The sequence below is a fragment of the Gouania willdenowi genome, chromosome 13 (assembly GCF_900634775.1).
Source record: "Gouania willdenowi chromosome 13, fGouWil2.1, whole genome shotgun sequence".
Classification (NCBI taxonomy): domain Eukaryota; kingdom Metazoa; phylum Chordata; class Actinopteri; order Blenniiformes; family Gobiesocidae; genus Gouania; species Gouania willdenowi.
The window spans coordinates 5,221,509-5,244,759 of record NC_041056.1 but is presented as its reverse complement, the minus strand read 5'-3'; the positions used below and the strand labels follow the sequence as shown (position 1 = coordinate 5,244,759).

General features: G+C 36.7%; 1 protein-coding gene across 4 annotated transcripts in view; it reads left to right on the top strand.

Annotated features, from left to right (window-relative positions):
• arhgap42b (Rho GTPase activating protein 42b) overlaps window positions 1–23,251 on the top strand; it is a 105,860-nt gene that overhangs the window by 32,850 nt on the left and 49,759 nt on the right. For all 4 annotated transcript variants that reach the window (XM_028464329.1, XM_028464328.1, XM_028464327.1 and 1 more), the window contains exons 2-3: window positions 756–851; window positions 8,660–8,721. In XM_028464329.1, the coding sequence (XP_028320130.1) occupies window positions 756–851; window positions 8,660–8,721 (158 nt within the window). The remainder of the gene's footprint in view (window positions 1–755; window positions 852–8,659; window positions 8,722–23,251) is intronic.

Here is a 23,251-nt window from a genome sequence, read left to right as displayed (position 1 = left end):
GAAAAAACTCAAGCTGGTCAACATGCCGAGGTTTCAGCGCACTTCTTTGTGCAGTTACAATGTCTCCTGCAGTGGAAATAAAATAATAAATAAAGATAAAAAACAATTTTAAAAAAATAAATGAAGAATTCGGTATTGATGCATTTTTATTCGATTAGAGAATCACGTCACGTACTATCGTGATTTATCTCCAAATCGATTTTTTTTCAACACGCCTAGTACCGCGTCGTGTTCTCTCGAAGAGCAGTGGTCATGTGACCAGGTACGTCAAAAGTGTTTCCATTCAGGTGTTTCCATGACCAGTTTTATTGCACTATTTAGATTTTAGGCATTTTCAAGGGTAATGGAAACGCAGCCAGTGTCACACAGTTTCTACAGCTGAAGAAGATAATTGACTGTATTTGAAAGATTCCCCTTTTGTTTCTTTTTTTTTTAATTAAGGTGCACATACCAGTACCATCTGTCTGCAGTTTACTGCACTGGCAAAGAAAAAGAAAAACAATAACCGCACAAGAATATATCCAACATGGCATTTTATTTAGTTAAACATGAGGCTTCGGGTGCCTGTGTTACCTTTGCTAGCTTTACATAGGATTTGTTCCCTTGACTAAACTAAGCAGCAGTGATCAGTAAGTCACTTTATAATTCATACAGTTCATTAAGGATGAACTGAGTTTCAACTTTATCGCACATCTTTGGCGTCTGCCTCACCCGCGCTCTGCTTCATCTGACACTCAGGCACTTTTATTTTCCAGATCTCTCCGCAGCCGTCCAGAAGTTCTCTCAGTCCCTGCAGGAGTTCCAGTTTGAGTGCATAGGTGACGCAGAGACGGATGATGAGGTGAACATTGGTAAGTTCTGTTCAAAACGGTGTCTTTTCTAGTCTTGAATCAAAAAACACTTCTCTGAAGATTTCTCTCAGAGGAAAACTGTCGGGAGTATTGCAGATATTCAAAACCTAACACAGTCATTGTTCTCAGTCCAAAAAAAATTAAATGTACTTTGGCATTGGTTATATATAACCGGAGGTCGTCTACGGTGCATGCGTAATTAATCCTATTGATTTCTTTATGACTCTTCACTTGTATCCTTTCAAGACTGTAAAAGATCAAAGGAAGACTAATGGTGATCAGTGTCAGAGATTAATGGAGGTCCGAACCTCGTAGCCTCCGCTATGTAAAACCAGATGTGCACTGGACCCTGTTGGCTCCACAGACACAATCCCCGGTCTGCCCATCTCATCCTCTTTCTTTTTTCTTTTTTTTCTCTCTCTCTTCTCATTGCCCTGCTCATTATCCGAGGTTGTCATTTGCTCTGTGGAGCTGGAGACTCTGAATTACTGTCCATCTGTGAGAGCCAAGCTGCATTTTGCAATGTTTCTGCATGGGGCTGTTAATTCCATCTGAGTTCTCCAAGAAGAGTCCCTTTACTGCCCTTGATGTATAACGGCCATGTGTGTTGGAGGCATATTATGCATAGTGGAAAAATCTGCATTAGTTCAACTCACATTATAATCAAGCAACTGTCCTCACTTAGCGCTAAAAGGATGTTGTAGAAATAACATGGACTTCTTTTTTTAGAGCTTGAAAGAAACAGGAAAGTGTATGTATTATTATTATTATTATTATTATTATTATTATTATTTCAATAGGCACACTACATTTTTAGTTTTATCAGATAACTACTTTTTGAGATATGGCCAATTTAGTGATGGGGTATTTACGTGCCTGTTTTTGCGTGTCCTTATTTTTCTTCCATTTTCAGCTTCCAATATCTCAGGAACTACATCATATAGGAAACTGATATTTGGTATAGTAATACAGCTCCACCTACTCTCTCAGAATATACAAACTTATTTGGTATACATTCTATCTGGTGAACATGCCAGCCCCTCAAATTTGAAAAAAAGTTTGTCTGGGTTTGGGGCTGGAACATGTTTGGTCCTTCAATAAACAACTTTGCATATGCCTCAGTTCCCTGTAATTTGATCATCTTAGAGCTATGTACATAGACTGTTCACATCACTAATGATTAGCCACATATATAAATACGTTTTTGACAGATTTTCATTGGCTTTATACAGTAACTGCACGTGGGAATGTAAAAAAAAAAAAATCTATCTGTTTTAATTTATATTATAAAAACTTTTTAAGTTCTTAGGTGACACCCTCTTGAAATTTTCATTGGGACTTTTTCATTTTTAGTTTGGACCCCAACTGGGTTATTTCACCACTCGCAAATATTTAAAATCCTTTATATGAGTGTCTTATAATCATTTGTTTATTAGCTCTTCACTAATAACATAGTAACAAATTTCAGAATTTTTTGAGACCGAAGTACGTTGGATGTCCTGAAACTTTGTTAAAATTACCCTATTTGAAACCATTTTTCATGTTGATGCTAAATGCAAGAACACACCCTAAATAAAGCCTTTACGAAACATTTAACTTAAAAAAAAAGTCCAGATAAAATATACATCCAGGTATTTCTTGCATACTCAATCTTTTCATACTATCTAATTTGAACTCACTACATACAAATTTTGACGTCAAACTTAGTATGAGTAATGCGTTATCTTGACATTTCAAACACAGCCATTGTATTTCGAACACAGCCTTTGTATTTTATTGTGGAGGGATGCTCGTACAGTGCATACATATTCTTCACCTGCGTGACCGCCTCCTGTTACCTAGCTGTGCTCAAACATGGCACAGTTGCGCTCACAGAACTGAAACAATCCGTACTTTAGGTGTGAAACACTAGTAGCCTTGGTCTAGATTGCCAAGGTGAGTGCGCGCTTAAAGACCGGAATATTTGGCTAGTTCACAGTTCGCTTATTCACGCGCCCACACCCACGGTTAAATACGCACCGGTACAAAACATTGTGATAACGAATGCGCAGTGCACTCTTCCGTCCACCTCGACAATAGGAATGTTAGCATCAAAGGCTCACGTTGGTCCGATATCGTGGTGGTGTTTGTTTCAAAATTGGACAGGACATTATCCAGCAGCAACTGGACAAGACATCAAGAAAGATTAACTGTGTTCCTCATGTCTTATTTTTTAAACTAGTTAAATATTTCTTTTTCCAGGCAAAAACTATCTGTTTGGTATAGATGTCCCTCTTTCCTTGCTTTTCTTGTTGACAGTTTCAGCTGACATTTCAGCCTTTCTTCAGAGCTGTCAAAACTCAGTCACCACTTCCTGGTGGGACGCGTCTATAAACAACTGATCAGTCCGGGGATCTTGTCAAGCAAAGCTCCCCAGGGAGCATATAGTTCTTGTCTGAATAAAGAAATATTCAAGTCTGCTTGCTTAATGATGCCATTGTGCGATGACTGTTGTTAAAACTGTGGGATTGCATCCTGGGTTTGACTATTCTGGTTTCTTTTCTCAACCCACAAACCAAGAAATGTTGAGGTTGTAATGGTGGTGGTATGGTTTCAACCACTAAAGACCGCCATTCTGTATTCTTAAATCAAATATTTGCATCTCAGATGGAAGACCAATACTTTATCACAAGTAAACTGTCAAGAAAGTGTGTATGAGACATTGATCTGAGTTAAACTAGACTGCTCCATTGACTTAAAATTCAAGATTCATGGAAGAATGTGTTTTTAAAGGAGTAACAGAAAAAAAATGGGGTTTGACTTTTAAACAGAATGAAATAGAACGTCAGTTGTAACAAAAGTGAATAAAAGTGTCCAATAAATCCTCTTGTTTGGAAGTTACATCAATGCTCTCTGTCAGGCAGAGGATTCTCTTAAACATATTCTTTCATTGCCTTTGAAATATATTAAATTGGCAAGAGTTATGCGAATTTGATATTATTGTACAGTTTTATTTTTGTGGTCCTTGGGGGTTTACAGAGAGCCGGATTCCAGTTACACAGTATGTGTGGCTTTAATACAGAGCGCCGAAAAGGAATAGAATTCTTGATCGAGTATTGATTAACGTCAGTGTCTATACATTACTTGGATATGATATTTTAAATTGATCTGCCCACCTTCACCTCATTGCGTCCCTTGTTAATATTTGATGAATAGTGTAGTTGTGTTCATCGTCTGAGTGAAATAATCCCATCTTCACTCATCATCCCAGAGAGAAAAGGCCATGATTACATTTTGAGGGGGAAAAAATGAAATGGTCTGTTGAAATTAATCAAGTCATCAATGAAACAATAGGCTTTTGGGTTTTCTGGGTGACGTGACAGGACCCTTGTGGGAATGCCAGCCCTGTTACTGATGTAGTTGTGCTATATTTCACTTTGATGCTCCAAACTTCCCCAGATACCACCGGTATCCTGTATGTGCTGCGAGAAAGGGTTCACCTGACCTTTTATTGATTTCACTCCGCGACTTCCTCGTGGTGACATTCACATTCTACTCAAGTTACCAGAGAATCGATGGGGCCAAAGGATTGATGTCACAGCGAGACTTTGGATTTTTTTTTTTTTTTTTAGAAAAGTGACTGGCTGCTGTCTAAGAAGGTCAAAGTCACCAGCAAGACGGAATAGATGGCCAAGTCAGAATCTTGATGGTCAAGATTAAAAATGGATAAGTTTAGGATAAAATCTCAGATGAGTGTTATGAAATGTGTATGACTCAAAGTACTACCACTTGCTCACAGATGTGGAGACAGTTTGGATGGAAGAATCTTACTAGATCAAGACAGTAACCATACACATATTTTTTTGGAGCCGTGCTACGCCAAAACCTTTCTGGAAGATGGTGAACACAACCATAAATGACATAATGAGCTATGCTATGCCAAATAACTGTGTTGTAATGTAGATTATTACAAAGATTATTGTTTTATTTTTTTTGATTGAAATGTTTTATTTTTTGATTGAATAATAAAGACACAAATACTACCCATAATATGGCCCAAATACAAAAAAGATGACTAATAAAATAAAACAATTATTTGGGTCTCAAATATTTTTTTGCATTTAAACACTTTTTTCTTCTTTGATTGAAAATGTTTATTTTTGATTGAAGTGACAATTTTTTTTGTTTTATTCAAATGTTTTAGCTTTTTTGTATTGAATAATAAAGAGCACTGGTTTCAGACATCTATCTGATGGAAAAGTTGACTTACCAACTAAAGCTTAAAGAACATACCCATGAAAAAAAACTGGCAGAAGTGGATTGTTTACAAAAAAAAGTGATGCCAATAATTAACTGGATCACTTCAGAATGACTAACAAGTAAAATGAATCATCAATGTATCATTCGTTTTTCGTTATGTAACAAAAACATGAAAAACGAAAAAAAAAAAACACTATATATTTGATATTTGCTTCCAAAACCAAACAGAAAACGCCTTGTTTTTCAAATTCAAGCTCTTTTGCTTCAGTACAGAAAACAGAAAACGTACACCTTTATTAGTTTTCTCCATTACCAATTTTCCTAAATACGTGACCCGGAAGTGTACTCTCATCCGACGCTAACGGCTATGCTAACAGCAGTTCGGCATGACGAGATCGCTGCTTCCAACTGTGCATCCGAAACGTGTCCTTTTCGCTTTAGCTGGTGTTGGGCACAGAACCTCCTCATTGACATTTCGAAGAATTTAGAGACTCCTAAGTGTTGCAGAGTGTTTTGTTTTTGTGTTTAGTTATTATAAGGTGTTTGCATGTTTTAAATTGCAAATAAAAACAAAGTTAAATAACAAAGTTTCATATCATATTTTGAGTCTTGAATCGTGAAATTACCTTTCATTCAGTGGATCTTGCAGCCTGTTGCCTTTCCCTTGGAAGATATGCAAGCTGTAACCTCGCGTTGACTCCCATTTCCTTTTGTCAGACTCTAATCTTGTCCCATCAGTGGTTCCAGCTGTGCCCTTTACCCCCTGAGAGGTTTGCACTGGGGGTTATCCACATTAATAGGAGGCAAGCCTGCCTGCTAGGATTCGCTGGCACACAATCATCAGCTTTGTGCTCTTTAAAAGCTTTTGGTGTGTAAATGGTCCAAAAATGTCCAAGAGGATGCATGGACTCCCGTGCCAAGCTGTCGCTGTTGATAACTATGTTAGCGTCTTGGTGAGTGGAGCCGCCTGACCGCTGCTAAATGACTGGACATCGCGTTACACGGAGGTTGACCAACGGAGGCCACATTGTATCTGGCCCTCGATTTAATGAAGCTGTGCAGCTATTATGGTGCAATTTGCTGGCAGATAAGGTTCAGTGTGTTTTAGATGGAATTCATCAGCAGAATATAGTAAAGGCTTCTGAGCCTTGCCCAGATGGTGTAAATGTGCTTTACAACATCAGTCTTTCCTGCTTTGTGGAAGGATAGTGTGACACGGAATAGCAGAAGAAAAAAAATAATAAAAGGAAGTAATCAGGCAGCCAAGTATTATTATCCCCCACCACAAAGTGTGAAGGGGGATATAGGATTGAGCTCCGTCCGTCCAAGCGTCCGTTTGTCCGAGTTAAAGGGGACAAGCTTTTCTCAGAAACCGTTTAAGATATGATAACCAAATTTGGTGTGTGGCTTCAGGGTAGCAATACCTTGATGGAGTTTGAAAATGAGAATCGTGCAATTATTTTTTCAGGAGTTATTTCCCTTTTTCCATTTTTTTTTACTCTGTTTGAGGTATCTTCAATGGGGACAGCTTTTCTCAGAAACTGTTTAAGATACAATAACCAAATTCGGTGTGTGGCTTCAGGGTATCAATACCTTGATTGAGTTCGAAAATGAATAGGGGACAGCTTTTTTCACAAACTGTTTAAGATAGTAATTTTCTATTCTGATGTGATAATATTTTTTTTATGTATATATCTAAGATCTTTGATTTAGGACATGTAGGAAAAGGTTGTGAGTTATTATGACAACCAATCTGGTGGGGGATGTTGATGACTATCTTCTTGTTTTTACTGCAAGTCCTGTTTGAAATTAGACAGCTGTGAGCTTTAATTTCCTATTTATTTATAAAATGCAATACATTGAAAGGTCTGTACTAACAATGCACATTTTTTTTATTGGGTGCAAAGAACAATTATTCATTATTTTGTTGTCTCTGCCTACTTCATCCACTACAGGACCTCAGTGTCTATTCCCGCTCATATTTTTTATTACATTTTAACTCCAAAAAATATTTCTAAGCTACCCAAATGGCAGAATAACTATGGAATCTGGCAACACTGAACATAGTAGTGCTTATGGCTGTGGGGGGAGAAAATATTATTTCAAATCCCATATGATGTCGATAACAAAAGCTCACTTTTCCCTAGACACTAAGATTACATTCCGGATCAAGACTTGAACAAAAATAACTGTATTTTTCTGTACATTATGTGCATGTTCTGTGATGGGTTATGGAAGTGGTTCTCGAACATTTTTTTTTTTGGTACAAGTACTCAGAATACTATGAAAAAACAACTATAGAGAATAATGTTGGAATAAAGGAGTGTAAACACACATTTTAAAGAATCGCATTTTATCAGTAAGTGGAATGAAACAGTATTTAGTGCCTCCTGAATAGATTTATCTCTATAGTTTTTATCATTTCTATTCATCTCCCGGCTGGTGAGAGACCAAGACTGACACTTGAGATTTAAGTTCATGTTTTAATCAATATAATTTTCATCATCATTATTATAATTATCATTTCGAACTAAAAATAGACATTATAAAACCCTGTATTTTTAAAGCTTTTGTTTTAGATTTCCACTTTTTCTCTCTCAAGTACCCCCTGTAATACACCATAAGCCTGTTTCTCCCCATTTGAGAACAACAGGCTTATGGTGATCACTGTTCAACATGTTAGGGAATCGTCTTCTCTTAAGTTATTGTGGTTTAATTTAATTAATTTGCTAACTTTTTCATACGTTCTTGTAGCTAGCCAGTAATGTCCTTGTATTATTCAATTTTTGATACAGGCAATTTGTCTGGAAGAGCTCACAAAGAATTTGAATTTGGGGGGGTGTGTGTGTGGGGGGGGGGGGGGGGGGGGGGGGGGGGGGGGGGGGGGGGGGGGGGGGGGTGTGTGCAGAGTAATCAGTCAAATGAAGTGCGGATGTGACGACATCGGCATTACAAGCGTAGATCTTTTTTAACCGGAGCCGGCAGAGGAAAATGGTGTTTAGTACAGTACAGAGTTTTGGTTTTAAAGCCTCTTCTTGTTGTGGTTGCAACGATACAGTATATCCAGGTTTTTTAAAACAGAGCAAAGCGGCAGCTCCAAACGCCTTCTCCGTGGCGGGCGCCATGTTTGGTTTGACGCTGCTTGGCCCAGTAGATGACGATCTTTCTGTACAACTCTGATTGGTTCGGTTTCTTTCAAAACCAAGAAATGAACAGAAATGGCAGTATTACCAGAGAGGAAGTGGGTGTGGCTTATCACCAGGCTACTTGTTAGCAGCCTTGAGTGCTAAACAACTCTAAAAAGAGCGGTTAGCGTCAGACTAACTACGGTACTTCATGGGCTGGTATTGATGCAACAGGCTTGTATAGTATTTGGCATGTTTTTTTTTGTTTTTGTTTTTTTCCTTGGAATCACTATAAAACCCTTCCAATCACATCTGCCAGGGCATATGGTCGTGGTTTGGGTTGAAGCTGTTTTAATGCATTAAATTTACATGATGTACATAGCCAAAGCTTAAAATGGTGTTTCAGAACTTAATTTTGTGTGCGTGTGTGTGTGTGATTTTCAGCTCAGTCGTTCAAAGAATTCTCGCAGCTGTTGAACACTGTTGAAGAGGAGAGGAGACGCTTGGTAAGAAAAAAACATTGTTTTTTAATACATTGTACAAAGCTACGTATGTGTATGTGTCAGTTTATATATGAAGTATATGAAGAGCTTTATAGGAATACTTATAGGGTGATAAAATATGATATAATCAATTCCATTAGTAATGTCAAGTTTAGATTTGTAGAAATATGCGCCAAATGTTTTTTTTTTTACTTTCTTATTTTTGTATGTGTGTGTTAACAGAAGACATTACGGCTGTGTTTTCTGTGTAGGATGCCATTCAACTTTAACTTTTGCACTAATGACATGGTACTTCCTGTTCCTAACCTTTAGTACATAGTCATTGTAGTTTGTTGCAACATGTTGTCAAGCAGTTCGCAAAAACAGGATTTTTTTTGTACATCTTGGGAAACTTTGGGTCAGTGATCACCGATCTTTTATTTAATGTTGATTTAATAACACACAAGCATGACATTCCTGGTGTAATTACAGCGGAATTGCTCTTAATTAAAAAATAAAATAAATAATAAATAATACTTTATCATAGGGTCCCAGTTTTTAATGTTGGATTCCTGGACGCCAGTGATTGTGACATGAGTGGATGGTGATCTTTATGCTACATAGAACGTGGCAGCTATGGCTATGGTTGGTTGGCCCAAAGGTCAGAAAACAAGCCTCCAACTATGCCACATTTCTGCCGACAAACCAGCCGTGACACAAAGGGCAAGGGCAACTAAAGGTATGAGATGGGTGGGGGGAGGTGACAGAGGGCATTTATCCCCCCCCTGTGTGGGCAAGGAAGAGCCTTCTACCACACACACTCAAACAGCTTGATTTTACAATAGGATGCAAATCAAGAACAGATGTAATACCAGTTTTTAATGTAAACAAAACCAAGATTCCGCAACAGAAAATCAGGTGTGTTCAGAGCAACATACAGTGTTTTATAGAATAAAACACAATGACAGGTTTAAACCTGTCTAAGAAATGCATGGCAGAACCACAGGGTTCTTTTCCACCATAATAAGCACATCGACTTCTACTGTGATCACACTCTTCAACCGTCACTGTAATGACTTCATCAAGTAGTCACGTTGTTTTAAGACTTCCAGTTGTGTAAATGTAGCTTTTATAATCAACATATAGCACAGCCCTATTCCCATTTATGTTCCTTTTTCTGCTGTTTTCATCCTTTTTATAACAGTTGAGTTGGGTTCGAGTTTCTGAAGTAAAAAAAAACTGAACCAACCAAAGAGTTTCTCAAGTGTAAAATACAGAAATGTTTGGGAATGACCAAGTCTATCACCTGACTTGATTTAATGGCTAAACTAACAAGAAAAATAAAGCTCAAGGCCTGGAAACTGCTGCAGTAGACAGAGCCTGACAGAGCGTCATCACATATACTGTCTAAATTAAAACCAGTGTCTAGTGGTGTGTGTAGGTTAAAGACTTCAGAGCTGGACTGTGAACGGATTAGGAATCAAAAACCTGATGAGTTTTGGCTTTTCAGCTGGAAAACATGACGTATGAAATTAAAGGCACAGAGACTGTTACGAATGCAATGAGTTCTCACGGGAACATGGGAAAGTCTGATTAAAAGTATGCGGAGCCGACATTATTAAATAAATAAATTAAACTTTCTGAATTTATTTTCCTTATTTGAAACGGTTGGGGACAAAGGCTATGTTGGAATGTCATAGTAAAACTTGTTACTACTCATGTTAAGTCTTACGTCAATATTAGTATGCGGTGTGCTCACATTAGATAGTATGAAAAGGTTGAGTATGCCAGAAATACCCAGATGTATACTATATTGGGACATTTTTTAAGTATGCACGATGGATACACTAGTCATAGTCCTGGGACCAGCTTCAAGCAAAAAGTCAAACATCCCCTTTTCAAAACAAAAGCATCTCTTCTTGCTTTCCATTAGTTTTTAACACTTTTGTAAATAGGGCTCTTGTTTTGAAGTTAACAGGAAGTTGTGTCAGAAGCAAAATGGCAGTGTCTCTGAAAATCTCTGAAGTGTTTGGCATGACATGTGTATACGTGAGTTTGTTTTAAACGTGAGTTTTATGGATCAAATGAGCACATGTTGATATTCTACTTGGTCACTTTCTCACTTAAAATGTTTTCAGAACTTTCAAAGGGCGAGAAGTAACAGAGATATTGTATTTAGCCTCAGTGTGCTTCTGGTTTGTGTTGTAGCTTCCAAATGCATCTTTGGGAACTTGGAAGTATACTTCAGTGAGAACGCTCAGCATCCAAATCATAATTTTAGTATATAGTACACAGTATATAATTATTGAGTTTGCAGTGCAGTGTACCATTTCGAACAGTGCAGGCCTTTAGTCAAATAAATCAGAGACAATTTCCTTGAAAAAAATATGTAAAAGGTTGAAATTGCCGCTTGAAAATTTGTTTTGATCTTCACTTTAAGCACATGGTTTGTTGACATTGTCGGGAAAGTTTTTACACATTGAATTGTGGGATGTGGAGTCCCGTAGACGGATGTTTTTACTTCATTATAACTGTGATTTGTTGCGTTTGCGCCCAAAAAAACTCTGGCAAAGTGACTTTCTTGCACATTTATGGTATTTTCACCAAAAGTTGTGGCAAACAAAACCATGGCGGATGTTTATATTGGAGTTTACTTAGGAAGATCCAAATCCGGCCAAAAGTAAATGTCTCAATGAAGTGAGGTGAGATCACTGGGAATACTGGGAACAAACTGGAAAAAAATGGTATCAAGTAAATCCTCTGTCTTAGCTGGTAAAACTTGAGACTTTTGAATAAATATCACCCGTTCTGCCCTATTTTTTTCTTTTATACATGCCGCCTTGCACACAAAGTTTAAAGAAAAAGACTCAACAAACATGATTTTAACTTCCCAGTCTAAAGTTCAACTTCTTGAACTTTCTCCATGTGTCACTGCACAAACTAATTCAGGTCTGGTTCGCAGCATTTAATTTGTAAATTCAGACCTTTTAGAAGTTTGCACTGAGAAGTATCTTTAGGCGGCAATTACCTTGTTTGCCACACTTCTAACGCTCATCCGATTTGCCAAGTCTGATATGCAAATGAGATCTGCTGCAGGTCAGTAGCAGCAGAAATTTTAGCAGCCAAAGACCTCTTAGGATTACTCTTTCAATTACAAGACAAACCCTTTATAGTAAATATCTGCTTTTCTATGTGTGCGAAGACACATTTAGTAAAATGCCTTTAATAGTTTTGTAGATAATGGACTTCTGATGATAGAGGCACTTGTAAACCATTTTTACTCTGCAGCTGGATTGAATGGGTACATTGTATGAATTTGTTTCATTTGGTAAAAGGCATCATCTGTCTGACATTAACCTCCATAAGCATGAACTCCATCATTGGTACTGAGGACATTTTTTTTATCACATAAAGACAGTGTTGCCGCTCGAAAGTTTGTTTTTAACTTCAATGTAAATACTTTTATTGACATTGTCGAAAAAGTTACGCGCATTGCATTCTGGGATGTCCCGTAGACAGATGCAGAGAAGTGTTTTAGTTTTTTCTTCTCGTTTTGTCCCGATATTCCCCGTGATATCACCTCAGATTTTCCTGGGTAAACCCAAACTTAAACATCTGAAACTGTTTTGACACAACTTTCAGTTAAAAACCCAGAAATGTGGGTCACTGTGTCACTTTGGCCGAGTTTTTGGGGGCAAACGCAAGAAATCCCAGTCCATGGGACTCCACATCCCACAATACATTGCAAAGAACTTTTCTGACAGTGTTTACAGCAAAGGTGAAAACAAACTTTTGAGCGGCAATTTCGACCTTTACAATCTTTTTTGAGCAAATGATCTTCGACTCATTGACCCATGAGGCCTCGACTAAGGCTGTGTTCAAGATGTCACACTCCGTACTATACACGTCAAACTCAATGAGTACATACTGTCTGCTGTATACTATGTATGAGTAGGATGATAATTATTCCCACTCAAGTATACTTTCAAGTTTCCCAAGATGCATTTGGAACCTACGACGACAAAAACCTGAGGCACACTGAGGCAAAATATCTCTGATTATTTTAAAGGCACACACTTTTTGACTTAAAGAGGTGACCCATATGAGTAATTTTAAATGGTTCCTCAGGTCAATATACAGCGCTGGACCTGGAGAATGTCTGGAGAACGTATCACTTTAATTCAATCACTGACTGTTTGTTGATTTTTGCAACAGTGCTGCAGCGCTTGTGGATACTAGGGGTGCTTGACGTGGAAGTTACAGGTCTAGCGCCCCTAGTGGCCAAAAGTTACACAGTGTGCCTTTAAGTGAGAAATTGACCAAGTAGAATATCAACATGTGGTCATTTGATCCAAAAAACTCACGGAAACACATTTCATTCCGACATTTTGAAGATTTTCGGAGAACCTTGATTGTGCTACTGACAAATCTTTAGTTAACTTCAAAACAAGAGCACTATTTACTAAAACGTACAAAAACTAAAAGAAGACAAGGGGAGATGCTTTTGTTTTGAAAAGCGGAAGTTGCATTTTTAGTTTGAAGTCGGTCCCAAAATGATTTTACATTCTGCTCACAATGCATTATGGGGTGGTTGAGTATGGCTAGTCTACCCACTGTGCATACTTAAAAAATGTCCAGATATAGTATACATCTGGGTATTTCTTGTGTACTTTATCTCTTATGTGAAAGCACTACATACTCATTTTGAAGTCAGACTTAGTATTAGTAAGTTTTTATGCTATTTCAAACGCAGCCTGTCTTTATCTGAGAAAAAAATCTTTCTAGAAATCTAGAAATGTGAGAAAACAACTAAATGCATACTTTGGATGAAATGAAATCAGACTCACACTATATAATGCAGCGCGTCTTTTGTCCGTGAGAGATATAATATAAAAACCTATTTGTAGCGTTCACGCACACCTTGCATCACACTGTGTGATGGTGCTTCAAAGACACCATCTTTGCATCCTCTTTTTAGTCTTCACCCAGCACTACGCTTTTGTCGTTAGATCTCAGGAAAGCCCACAGACATAGCTGTGATCTTTTTCCCCTGAGCTGACAGCAGTAGTGACATGGAAAAAAAAAAACATTTTCTCACTAATATGAAAAGCTTTCAGAATAACAAAAAAAAAGCTATAGCAGCGGAACTGATTTCTTTCATAGCACAAAACTTCACACATTAGTTATTTGTTCCTGCGGTTCCCTTTTATTTACATTAAATTAAAGCATTGTGCTAATAACTTACAGCATAGGAAAGTTATTACCTAATAAACTATCATTCACAATACTCATTTAAAGTATTTCTTTTTTTCTAGAAGCACGCTATTAAAAACAGATTATCATAAGATGGGTCAGCAACACTATATTAAAAACCTTTTTTTTATTAGAAATACCAGCTTACTTGAAATTGAGTTTTGACTAAAAGGGAATAAATGCAGAATAAAAGAAACATTCACAATGGGATGAATAAAGAGGCTAAAATTAAAAATGTCTTTTTTTAAATCTAATTCATTGATTATCTTATTATTATCATCGATTATGAAAATAATTGTTTGTTGCAGCTCTATTGGTGGCTACATGCTTAGCTAACCTAATAAGTTGGACTGGTCGCTACATGCTAAGCTAACCAAACACATGAGAATAGCCGCTAAATGCTAAGCTAACCCAACATGTTAGACTGGTGGCTACATGCTTAGCTAACCCAACATGTTAAATTGGTGGCTACATACTTAACTAACCAAATGTAAGAATAGCTGCTAAATGCAAAACTAACCCAACATGTTTTACTGGTGGCTACATGCTTAGCTAGCCAATCCTGTTAGACTGGTCGCTACATGCTAAGGTAACCAAACATATGAGAATAGCTGTTAAATGTTAAGATATCCAAACATCTTGGACTGGTTGTTTCATGCTAAGCTAACCAACAATACATGCTTAGCTAACCTAACATGTTAGATGCTATCCAAATAAATGAGAATAGCTGCTAAATGCTAAGCTAACCCAACATGTTAGATTGGTAGCTACATGCTTAGCTAAGGAAACGTGAGAATAGCTGCTAAATGCAAAACTAACCCAACATGTTAGACTGGTGGCTACATGCTTAGCTCGCCAATCCTGTTGGACTGGTCGCTACATGCTAAGCTAACCAAACACATGAGAATAGCCGTTAAATGTTAAGCTAACCAAACATCTTGGACTGGTTGCTTCATGCTATGCTAACCAATAAAAAGAAAATGTGAGGAAACCAGTGTAATTTTTTTTAATCACATTTATTAGTTTTACTTTTTCTTTAATTTAAATATAATTGTGATCTTCTTTTTGAGAGTTATTACCATGCCACCATGTAAAGGTTTTTTTATTCTTTAGAGAAGATGTCTATATTGTATTATTTATTTAAATCCTAAATTTGGCCCTTAATCATTATTTTTCAGAGTACATTAATAAACAACGGGTGTGAGGTGTGTGTTCGCCTGTTGACAAGCTATCATTCTGTCCAGCGTGTGCCCTGCTTTGAGCATAATGTGAGCTGCATCTGAACACCATGAAGTGCTTTGCATGACTGCTTTGTCGGCATTGGTGTGTGTGCGTGTGCGTGTGTGCGGGTGGCGTAGTGTAAAGTGATAAACCTGTGAAATTAATTAATTTAATTGTTCACATTGACGAATCGAATTACATTTGATCTGCATAACTTAACACATCTCAAGGAACATATATATATATATATATATATATATGTGAAACTTTGCAGGAGATACATGTTGACTTGTCTCGTGTCCAGATGGTGTTTCTATTTTGATGGTTTAAGTATGAGGCTTCAGCAGACAGATGTAGCATTAGCTACAACACACACACACACACCAACACAATATACTGTAACCCTACTGTAGATCGTTTCCAGCTGCACAAAGCGATTGAAAGTGTTTCCAAAGTTGAGTGTTGGATGGTGTTTGAGGGGAAGGATGTTGTCCCTGGTGCTGTGACTGAAGTTCGGATATTCTTTCCTCGCTATGGTGAAGAATGGAACAACAATGACTTTTCTATTCAAAACAGTATGCTCTGGTCGTACTACCCTGAATACCCTGTCAATGTTTACCACAAAAATGTTTCAACCTGTGGAATAGTTTAGAGGAAAACCTGAATAGTGCTGCTAGTATACAGGAATTCAAAATGCATTATAAGAGAAGTGTTTTGGAGAAATATGTAAATCACATTAGACCAGGGGTGTAAAACTCATTTTAGTTCAAATAGGTAGTAGTTTGATCTCAAGTGGGCCACAAATTTTAGGCGGGAAAGCGAGTCATTTCAACATTATCGTGCACTAGTTTGCACTTCTACATATACATTAAATATATTAAAAATATCTAAGAAACCCACAACATCCAAGCAATATGTCACACATATCAGTCCCAGCAGGATCTTCATTAGCTTTTGTGACCAATTTCTATTTAATTAAAGGAAATATTATGTAATGATTTGAGGAAAATGGAAGGATTTTGAAAGAATTTTGATGTTTTTTTTTTATTTTTTTTTTTATCAGTTTAACATTAAAAATGACTGCAATCATGCAAAATAAGTGTTAAGTTTCATTTACACATTGGTTCATGTTTTCTCTTGTGGGCCATTAGAGTGCATTAGATCATAGCTCTTTTTTAACCTGTAATATTTGGAATTAATATAAATGCTATATCATTAACACCAATGTAATGTATGTATAATGTGTGTAGTTTGTGATAATTCAGTGTGATGTAAAATATATTAAAATGCTTTTCTCTTGTTGATGAGGCTATTTGTATGTTTGTGATAATAATTGAATATATAGGGTAGACGCCTATAAGCTTTCTTGCTTCGGCTTATTCTCCTTTTGAGCTTTCATTACCGTGTAATGATGTATTTTGTGTTTTGTAAAAAATTAGGAATGTGAATGTAAAAAATTTAACTTTCAACTCATGCATAGCATTCATTCATTTTAGTCAGTGCAGTATTGATCACATTTTAATAAATCTTAGATGCATCTTCTTTAACAAAATCCCTGTATTTGTTACTTATTGACTTCAGACTCACTTCCGAAATTCCCGTGTTTCCCGTTCTCGTCCCGTGACTAGAATTTGTGTGAAATGTGTTTCTGAGGTAAAGCACATCCTCTGTACTTTTTATGTGTGCCAGCCTGTGGACTGAGGAATGTCCCGTTGACCCTGAACAACACGGGGAAATAAAGGCGGTCTTTGTTCGTAGCCACAATCATTCTCTGCTTGTTTGATCAAGATATAAAAAGTGTTCAGCAGGGTTAATATCCTGTATTTCTCCCTGACTAAACACTGCACAGGTAACGCTTTCCCTTCTGTATGTCAGGATTCATCCCACAGGTAAATCTGTGACACGCATGTCGAGAGGAAAATTAACAAATCAATGAGCTGCAAACTTATAACTGGATTGAATACAGTTTGTAAAGCTAGGGTAATATTTCAATGAAAATCTGGGTTACAGACTTTATTTTATATATATTTTTAAACTATTATTGATTTAACATTTATTATTCTTATTAATGAAGTGAAGACAACTGATTTTTATTTTGTTTTTTATACTTTATTTTCTATTTTTTTTTAATACAGTTTGTAAAGCTAGGGTAATATTTTAATGAACATCTGGGTTACTGACTTTATTTTATATATATTTTTAAACTATATTTGATTTAACATTTATTATTCTTATTAATGAAGTGAAGACAACTGATTTTTATTTTGTTTTTTATACTTTATTTTCTATTTTTTTTTAATACAGTTTGTAAAGCTAGGGTAATATTTTAATGAACATCTGGGTTACAGACTTTATTTTATATATATTTTTAAACTATTATTAATTTAACATTTATTATTCTCATTTATGAAGTGAAGACAACTGATTTTTAAGTTGTTTTTTTTAAAAAAAAATTTAATACTTTTTTTTAAGTTTTCTACCTAAAAAAACCTTTGAGTTTTTCCCGGCAAAAGTTTTAGAAGCTAGAGCAGATAACATCTTCATTTCTAATGCTGCAAAGTCATGCATTGATCATACATTGATCGCACATTAATTGTACTTTTTTGTTGTTTTTACTTTTAAACAGTTAAAGCAAAAAAAAAAAAAAAAAGATATTTGGAGCAATTTATATAATCTTTTAGCCTTAAACATATGCAATATACCTTTATATGTGGCCATCACCATTTTGGAGTAATCAGCCAATCAGTGCTAACGTATCATGTTCTCATCACGTCATTACTGGTATGTATTTCTGACCCCATGGAGAGTCTGTGGTAAAATACTGTAGCATTTAAATCTGATGATTTAGTGCTTATTTATACAGGGGTCGGCAACTCCAGTCCTCGAGGGCCCGATTCCTGAGACTTTTAGATGTCTCTGCTCCAACACACCTGGATGAAACCAATGTGTTGTCTTCAAGCTCTGCAGAACCATGATAATGAGCCATTCATTTGATTCAGGTGTGTTGGAGCCCTGCCTTAAACTGAACATGGAAATCTGTGCAACCATGGCAACCATCAGATGACTGCATCAAACCAGTTGCGTAAATTAAGAATGTCCCAATCTGATCACGGTGATCAGATCGGAAACTGGGCCTGGTTTGAAGTGGTTTGATCGGAATCTGACGTTATCTCCCGATCAGAATCGTATACCGTATTATAAGGCGCACTATCAATGAATGGGTCTGACTGGTCTATTTTCATACATAAGGCGCACCGGTTTGTTGTTGTTATTATTATTAATATTATTAATATTAAGGCTCATTAAGCGAAACAAAATAGTCGGATAAGTCCAACTTTATTCAACTCATTAACAATAATTCTCAACATTGTTCAGGTTTAACACATAAAATATAGAACATTACACTCACTTTTTCAGTTCAGCATGTTGAAGCACAGTACTGGTAAATATCACTCCACGAGGCGTCTGACTACGGTAGCCCTGAAGCGCCAAAAATCCATCAAGTGGTGCAGCTTCATAGTTTACCAAAGTTGTACTAAAACATTTTGACATATTAATTTCATACATAAGGGGCACCTGATTATTAGGCGCACTGTTGATTTTTGAGAAAATTAAAGGATTTTAAGTGCGCCTTATAGTCTGAAAAATACGGTATATATATATATATATATATATAATTTTAGGGGTGGGCGGTATACCGGTTCATACCAAATACAGCTGTATATTTTTGTTATGACATACATTTTTAATATACCGCCGTACCGATACATTGATTACACAACGTTCGGAACGCTGCGCCGCGTCAGACCGGAGCCTTTTCAATGTTTCACTGTGACGGTAAACAGTAGCGCCATGGTTACAGTGTAAATGTATAAGAAAGCTCTCAAGCTGCAGAACTAGTAGAACATGATGACACAGAAGAACTTGTGTCAAAAAGAGGAGGAGCCCTGTCTGTTGTTTGGTCGGCAGAACGAGTTGGACGTAGAGCGGAGGTGGAGAGAGACCCAACGTATCGTTAGCCTCTCTGGTAACTAGCCTGATGCTAGTGTGTGTGTGCGCAGATGTTCGAGGGCGTGTTTGTGTGCTCAGCACAAGTGTTGGTTTGCGCGTGCATGCGTGTTTGTGTGCGCGTGCTCGCGCCAGTGTTTGTGATTTGCGTGTTTAAGAATAGACCATCTTAAGTCAATCTACTGCAGTATTTCCTATATCAAGTGTTTACAGCAGGACGTGCAGGTGTGGTCTAAAGCATTAAGAGTGCAGTTCCTAAAAGTACGTTACTGGCCTTACTTTACAGCACTGTGGCACTTTTATTTTCTTATTTGTTAACATGCCTGTGGGGTATTTTAAGATGAGGGACCATTCATTTTTATATTAGACATTTTTATTTAATATTATTTAATCTTGCACTAATGTCTAAAGTGAATTTTCTTTTAATTTATTGCTTGATTGAGCAAGCTACATCACAGAAGTGCTCTGTTTAGGGCTGAATGTTAAAATAAGGTAAATAAAATAAATAAGGGACATCCTGGATCTGTTTTTTGCTCTTCTTTATGTTTTAATGTATTATAGAAGTATTCGATCGGGATTCGGTATCGGCCAATTCTCAAAATCAAAGGACTCGGACTCGGGCAAAAAAACCTGATAAGGACATCCCTAGTGAAAATGAAGCACTTTGTTGAGTAATCACTACATCACTGTTTGTCAAATATGTCGACCTCCACAAGCATGAGTTTAAAATGCTTTTTATTGTATCTGCAGCTTCTAACTCACCTCTCATTCCTACTAGGAAAACACAAAAACACATAGTTGACTCTCAGTTAAACTGTCTTTGTCATTTGGATTGATTATTCCTTTAAATCGGGGAAAAGACACCTTAGCAAAGCTCGTGAACGTCTCTCTTTAAACCCTGTTTGAACATTCACTGCAGTAATTCCTTAAACTTCTGACTGCTCCCGTGTTATCTATAGTTTTCGCTTGTTACGTGTCACTTGCAGGAAGCAAGGTCAGTGACTCGTCTGACGGAAAACATATTCTCAGATGCGCCGGCAGCTTAGAGAGCAAAGCGTGAAAAGCAAAGCAGACATTTAAACCGTCTGTGGAGGAGTCGTTTGCTGACATTACACGTTTCCTGTTTCTAGTCGGAGGTAAGCAGAGCGTCAGGGAGAGGATGAATTACTGCTCTGGAGAGGAAGAAAGTTTGGTCTTCTTTAACTTGAAGGATCATCATCATCTGCATCAATAAATTAAACAATATATATAGAATATTTATATATATGACCTTTCTACACCAGACTTGCAACCATCCTCCCAATTGTTACACAAATGTAATTAAATTGAATATTGATGTTTCAAATTGAAAAAAAAACCCTGATATCAGCAACTGTCATCGCTGGACCAGGAGGTACCATCATTATACTACTGATACTACCAAGTTCCTTTGTGAGAAATGTCACTTTATCCATTTATATGATTGGGGAACGTCATCTAAAACAAATAATATAGATACAGGATCTTTCACGGAAGTTGAAGATATCTTGAACATTCCAGTCAAATTGATGATAGCGATGTTGGTAACGATGAATCCCAAAGACATGAAAAGTAAAATAGTTTTTGCTCTTGTGATTCTTTGTAGCGTGGCATTGTCAATATCTACTGTACAACATGAATTATAGGTATTTAGAATTCCAGATAGTATTATATTGTTGATGTCTTGAACATTATCCAGGATAACTGATCAATGTTCAAATTGGCTAATACTTTTTTCAGGATAACTATTTATTTACTTTTGGCACCATATACAGTAGTTACATGAAATGACATGCTTTTAAATTGAATTTGTTTATTTTATTTTAAAGTGAAAATTATGTTTTTTTACCAATAGGATATTCAATTCAATTTTCTTTATATCGCGCAGAACACAACAAAGTGCTTGATATGCAAATACATTATTTGTTACACCCTAAACCCACTTTATTTTGCTGAATACGTATGATTAGGTATGAAGTAATATAGTTTATTGATCGAGTCCCACTCTTCACATTTTAGTGGGTATTTGAATTTAGCGTTTTTAAGTTATAAAATATCACAGTGACTGCCCTCTATGGGTTGAACGAGGCTATCACAATTTAATTTTGCGACTGGCTGAGATTAGATCAGTGACGACACTAACCGTCCCTGTTGGCCCCGCCCCTCTTATAAAAAGATGGGAGGAGGCACTAGGTTTCCTCCTCCCACAGCCCTCAGTGAGCATTGATTGACAACTTTTTTTTTTTGGAAATTTACTTTAAAATTTACTTTGATTAGTTATTTCGATCAGTAGATGCCTCTTAGGAAGACTGGCAGTCGACAGTCCAAACAGGTTTGGAGATCAAAGTAGATTTTCTGAAAAAAGAATTGTCTGAATAATTGAAACCGGAACATATTATTTCAAAAAAGAACACAAAATGAACTTGCTTGAATGAATTAGCATTAATTGACAGCTTTATGTGGAACTGTGCAGCGCTGTGGGGGCGGGGCTGCTGTGATTGGGCGTGTCTTAACTATTCTTGGAGCAATGTCCATAATCAAGAAATGTTATGAATTTCGCCCTTAGTGGCAGGTCAGCAAAAATCTGGGGGTATACTTACGCTTAAAATAATTGGTCTTGAAGGACTTCAGAGGACCCCGTGTTGAGGAGCCACTTGTGGTGGATCTGGAATCTGGTTAGGACGCGTTCAGAACTGCATTCTCTGTAAGTTTAGGCATCAAAAACAACTGGAAAAGGGCCTTCCAGGTCAGACCAGTAGTTTCTTAAAAGGTTATATTGTTTTATGAGGAAAAACTCTGTGTCCTTAAAAGTGGACATACACTGATTTTTAACTGATTATTTTTGGGATCGGGCCAAGTCTTGGCTAAATCCTGTGTCATGCATCGTGTAGTATACATTGGGTAGTATACATTAGGAGTGTGATGATATCTCCATACGGCGATATAGCACAATATTTTTTCGCGCAATCGATTATCGAGTGTCGATTTTTAAATTTTTTTTTTTTTGTTTTTGTTTTGGGGATTTAAGATTTATTTTATTATTTTCAAAACTTTTTCTGCTTTTTCACTGCAATGTGCCGGTAGGTCTTCACAGAAATGTTGTCACTGTTTGTTGAAGGAACCAATATATTGTTTACTGGAATATTGCACTATAATGGTGTCACTGGTAAGAAAGACCCTATTTTTTGTTTACAGAAAGCACTATTGGAGATACTTATTTGTTTACATTGGTATGTTGACACTTATTTACAGAAATGTTGCACTAAAATAGTGTCACTGTTCATAGGACACTTTTTCAATTCATTGTCTTTCAGAGATATAAAACAAAAAATGTATTTTTTCACTTAATCTTTTTTTTTCTTTGGTCATAGATTATTGTAGATTGATTTCTGACCAATATATCGATGATTGCAGTATTGTCATATCGTGAGATAATCGTCATCGTGAGCTTTGTATCTTGTATATTATAAAGCTAATGTTGATGCTAGGTAAAGGCTATTGCTTGGTTATTGCTATTGCTAGGCTAATGCTAGATAATGCTAATGCCAATGATACGCTTATGAAGTGCAACGCGGGCCATCACCTACGTCCTCTCTTGCATTTTCTTGCATTATTATTCCTCAACAGGATAGGTAGAGTTCACTGCAGGGCTACATTGTATATGACATTACATTATTATGTTTTTTTAAGAGTGGAAGAGTAGTACCTTTGATCCTTTTTAAAAGTCTTTCCACATTTTAACATGCAAATTTGTTAAAATGTGGTTGGAAGTGGATACAGTTTAAGCAAGAAGTCCAAACTTCTACACACAGTCTGTGAAGGTCACACAAATGTGCTTTTGATTGTCCTCTGGGTCCCATGGGGAGCCTTCTGGCTGTCTGATATCAGCACAAAGCCACAAAAATACATATATATTTCTTTGCAACTCTTTGTCATTGTTTTTTGTAACTTTTTGACTTGTGCATCTTCATATTTGTGGAAAAGTACGACCATGGGGACACACACATATATATACAAAATGATAACAACTCTATGCTATCAACGATTTATGGCT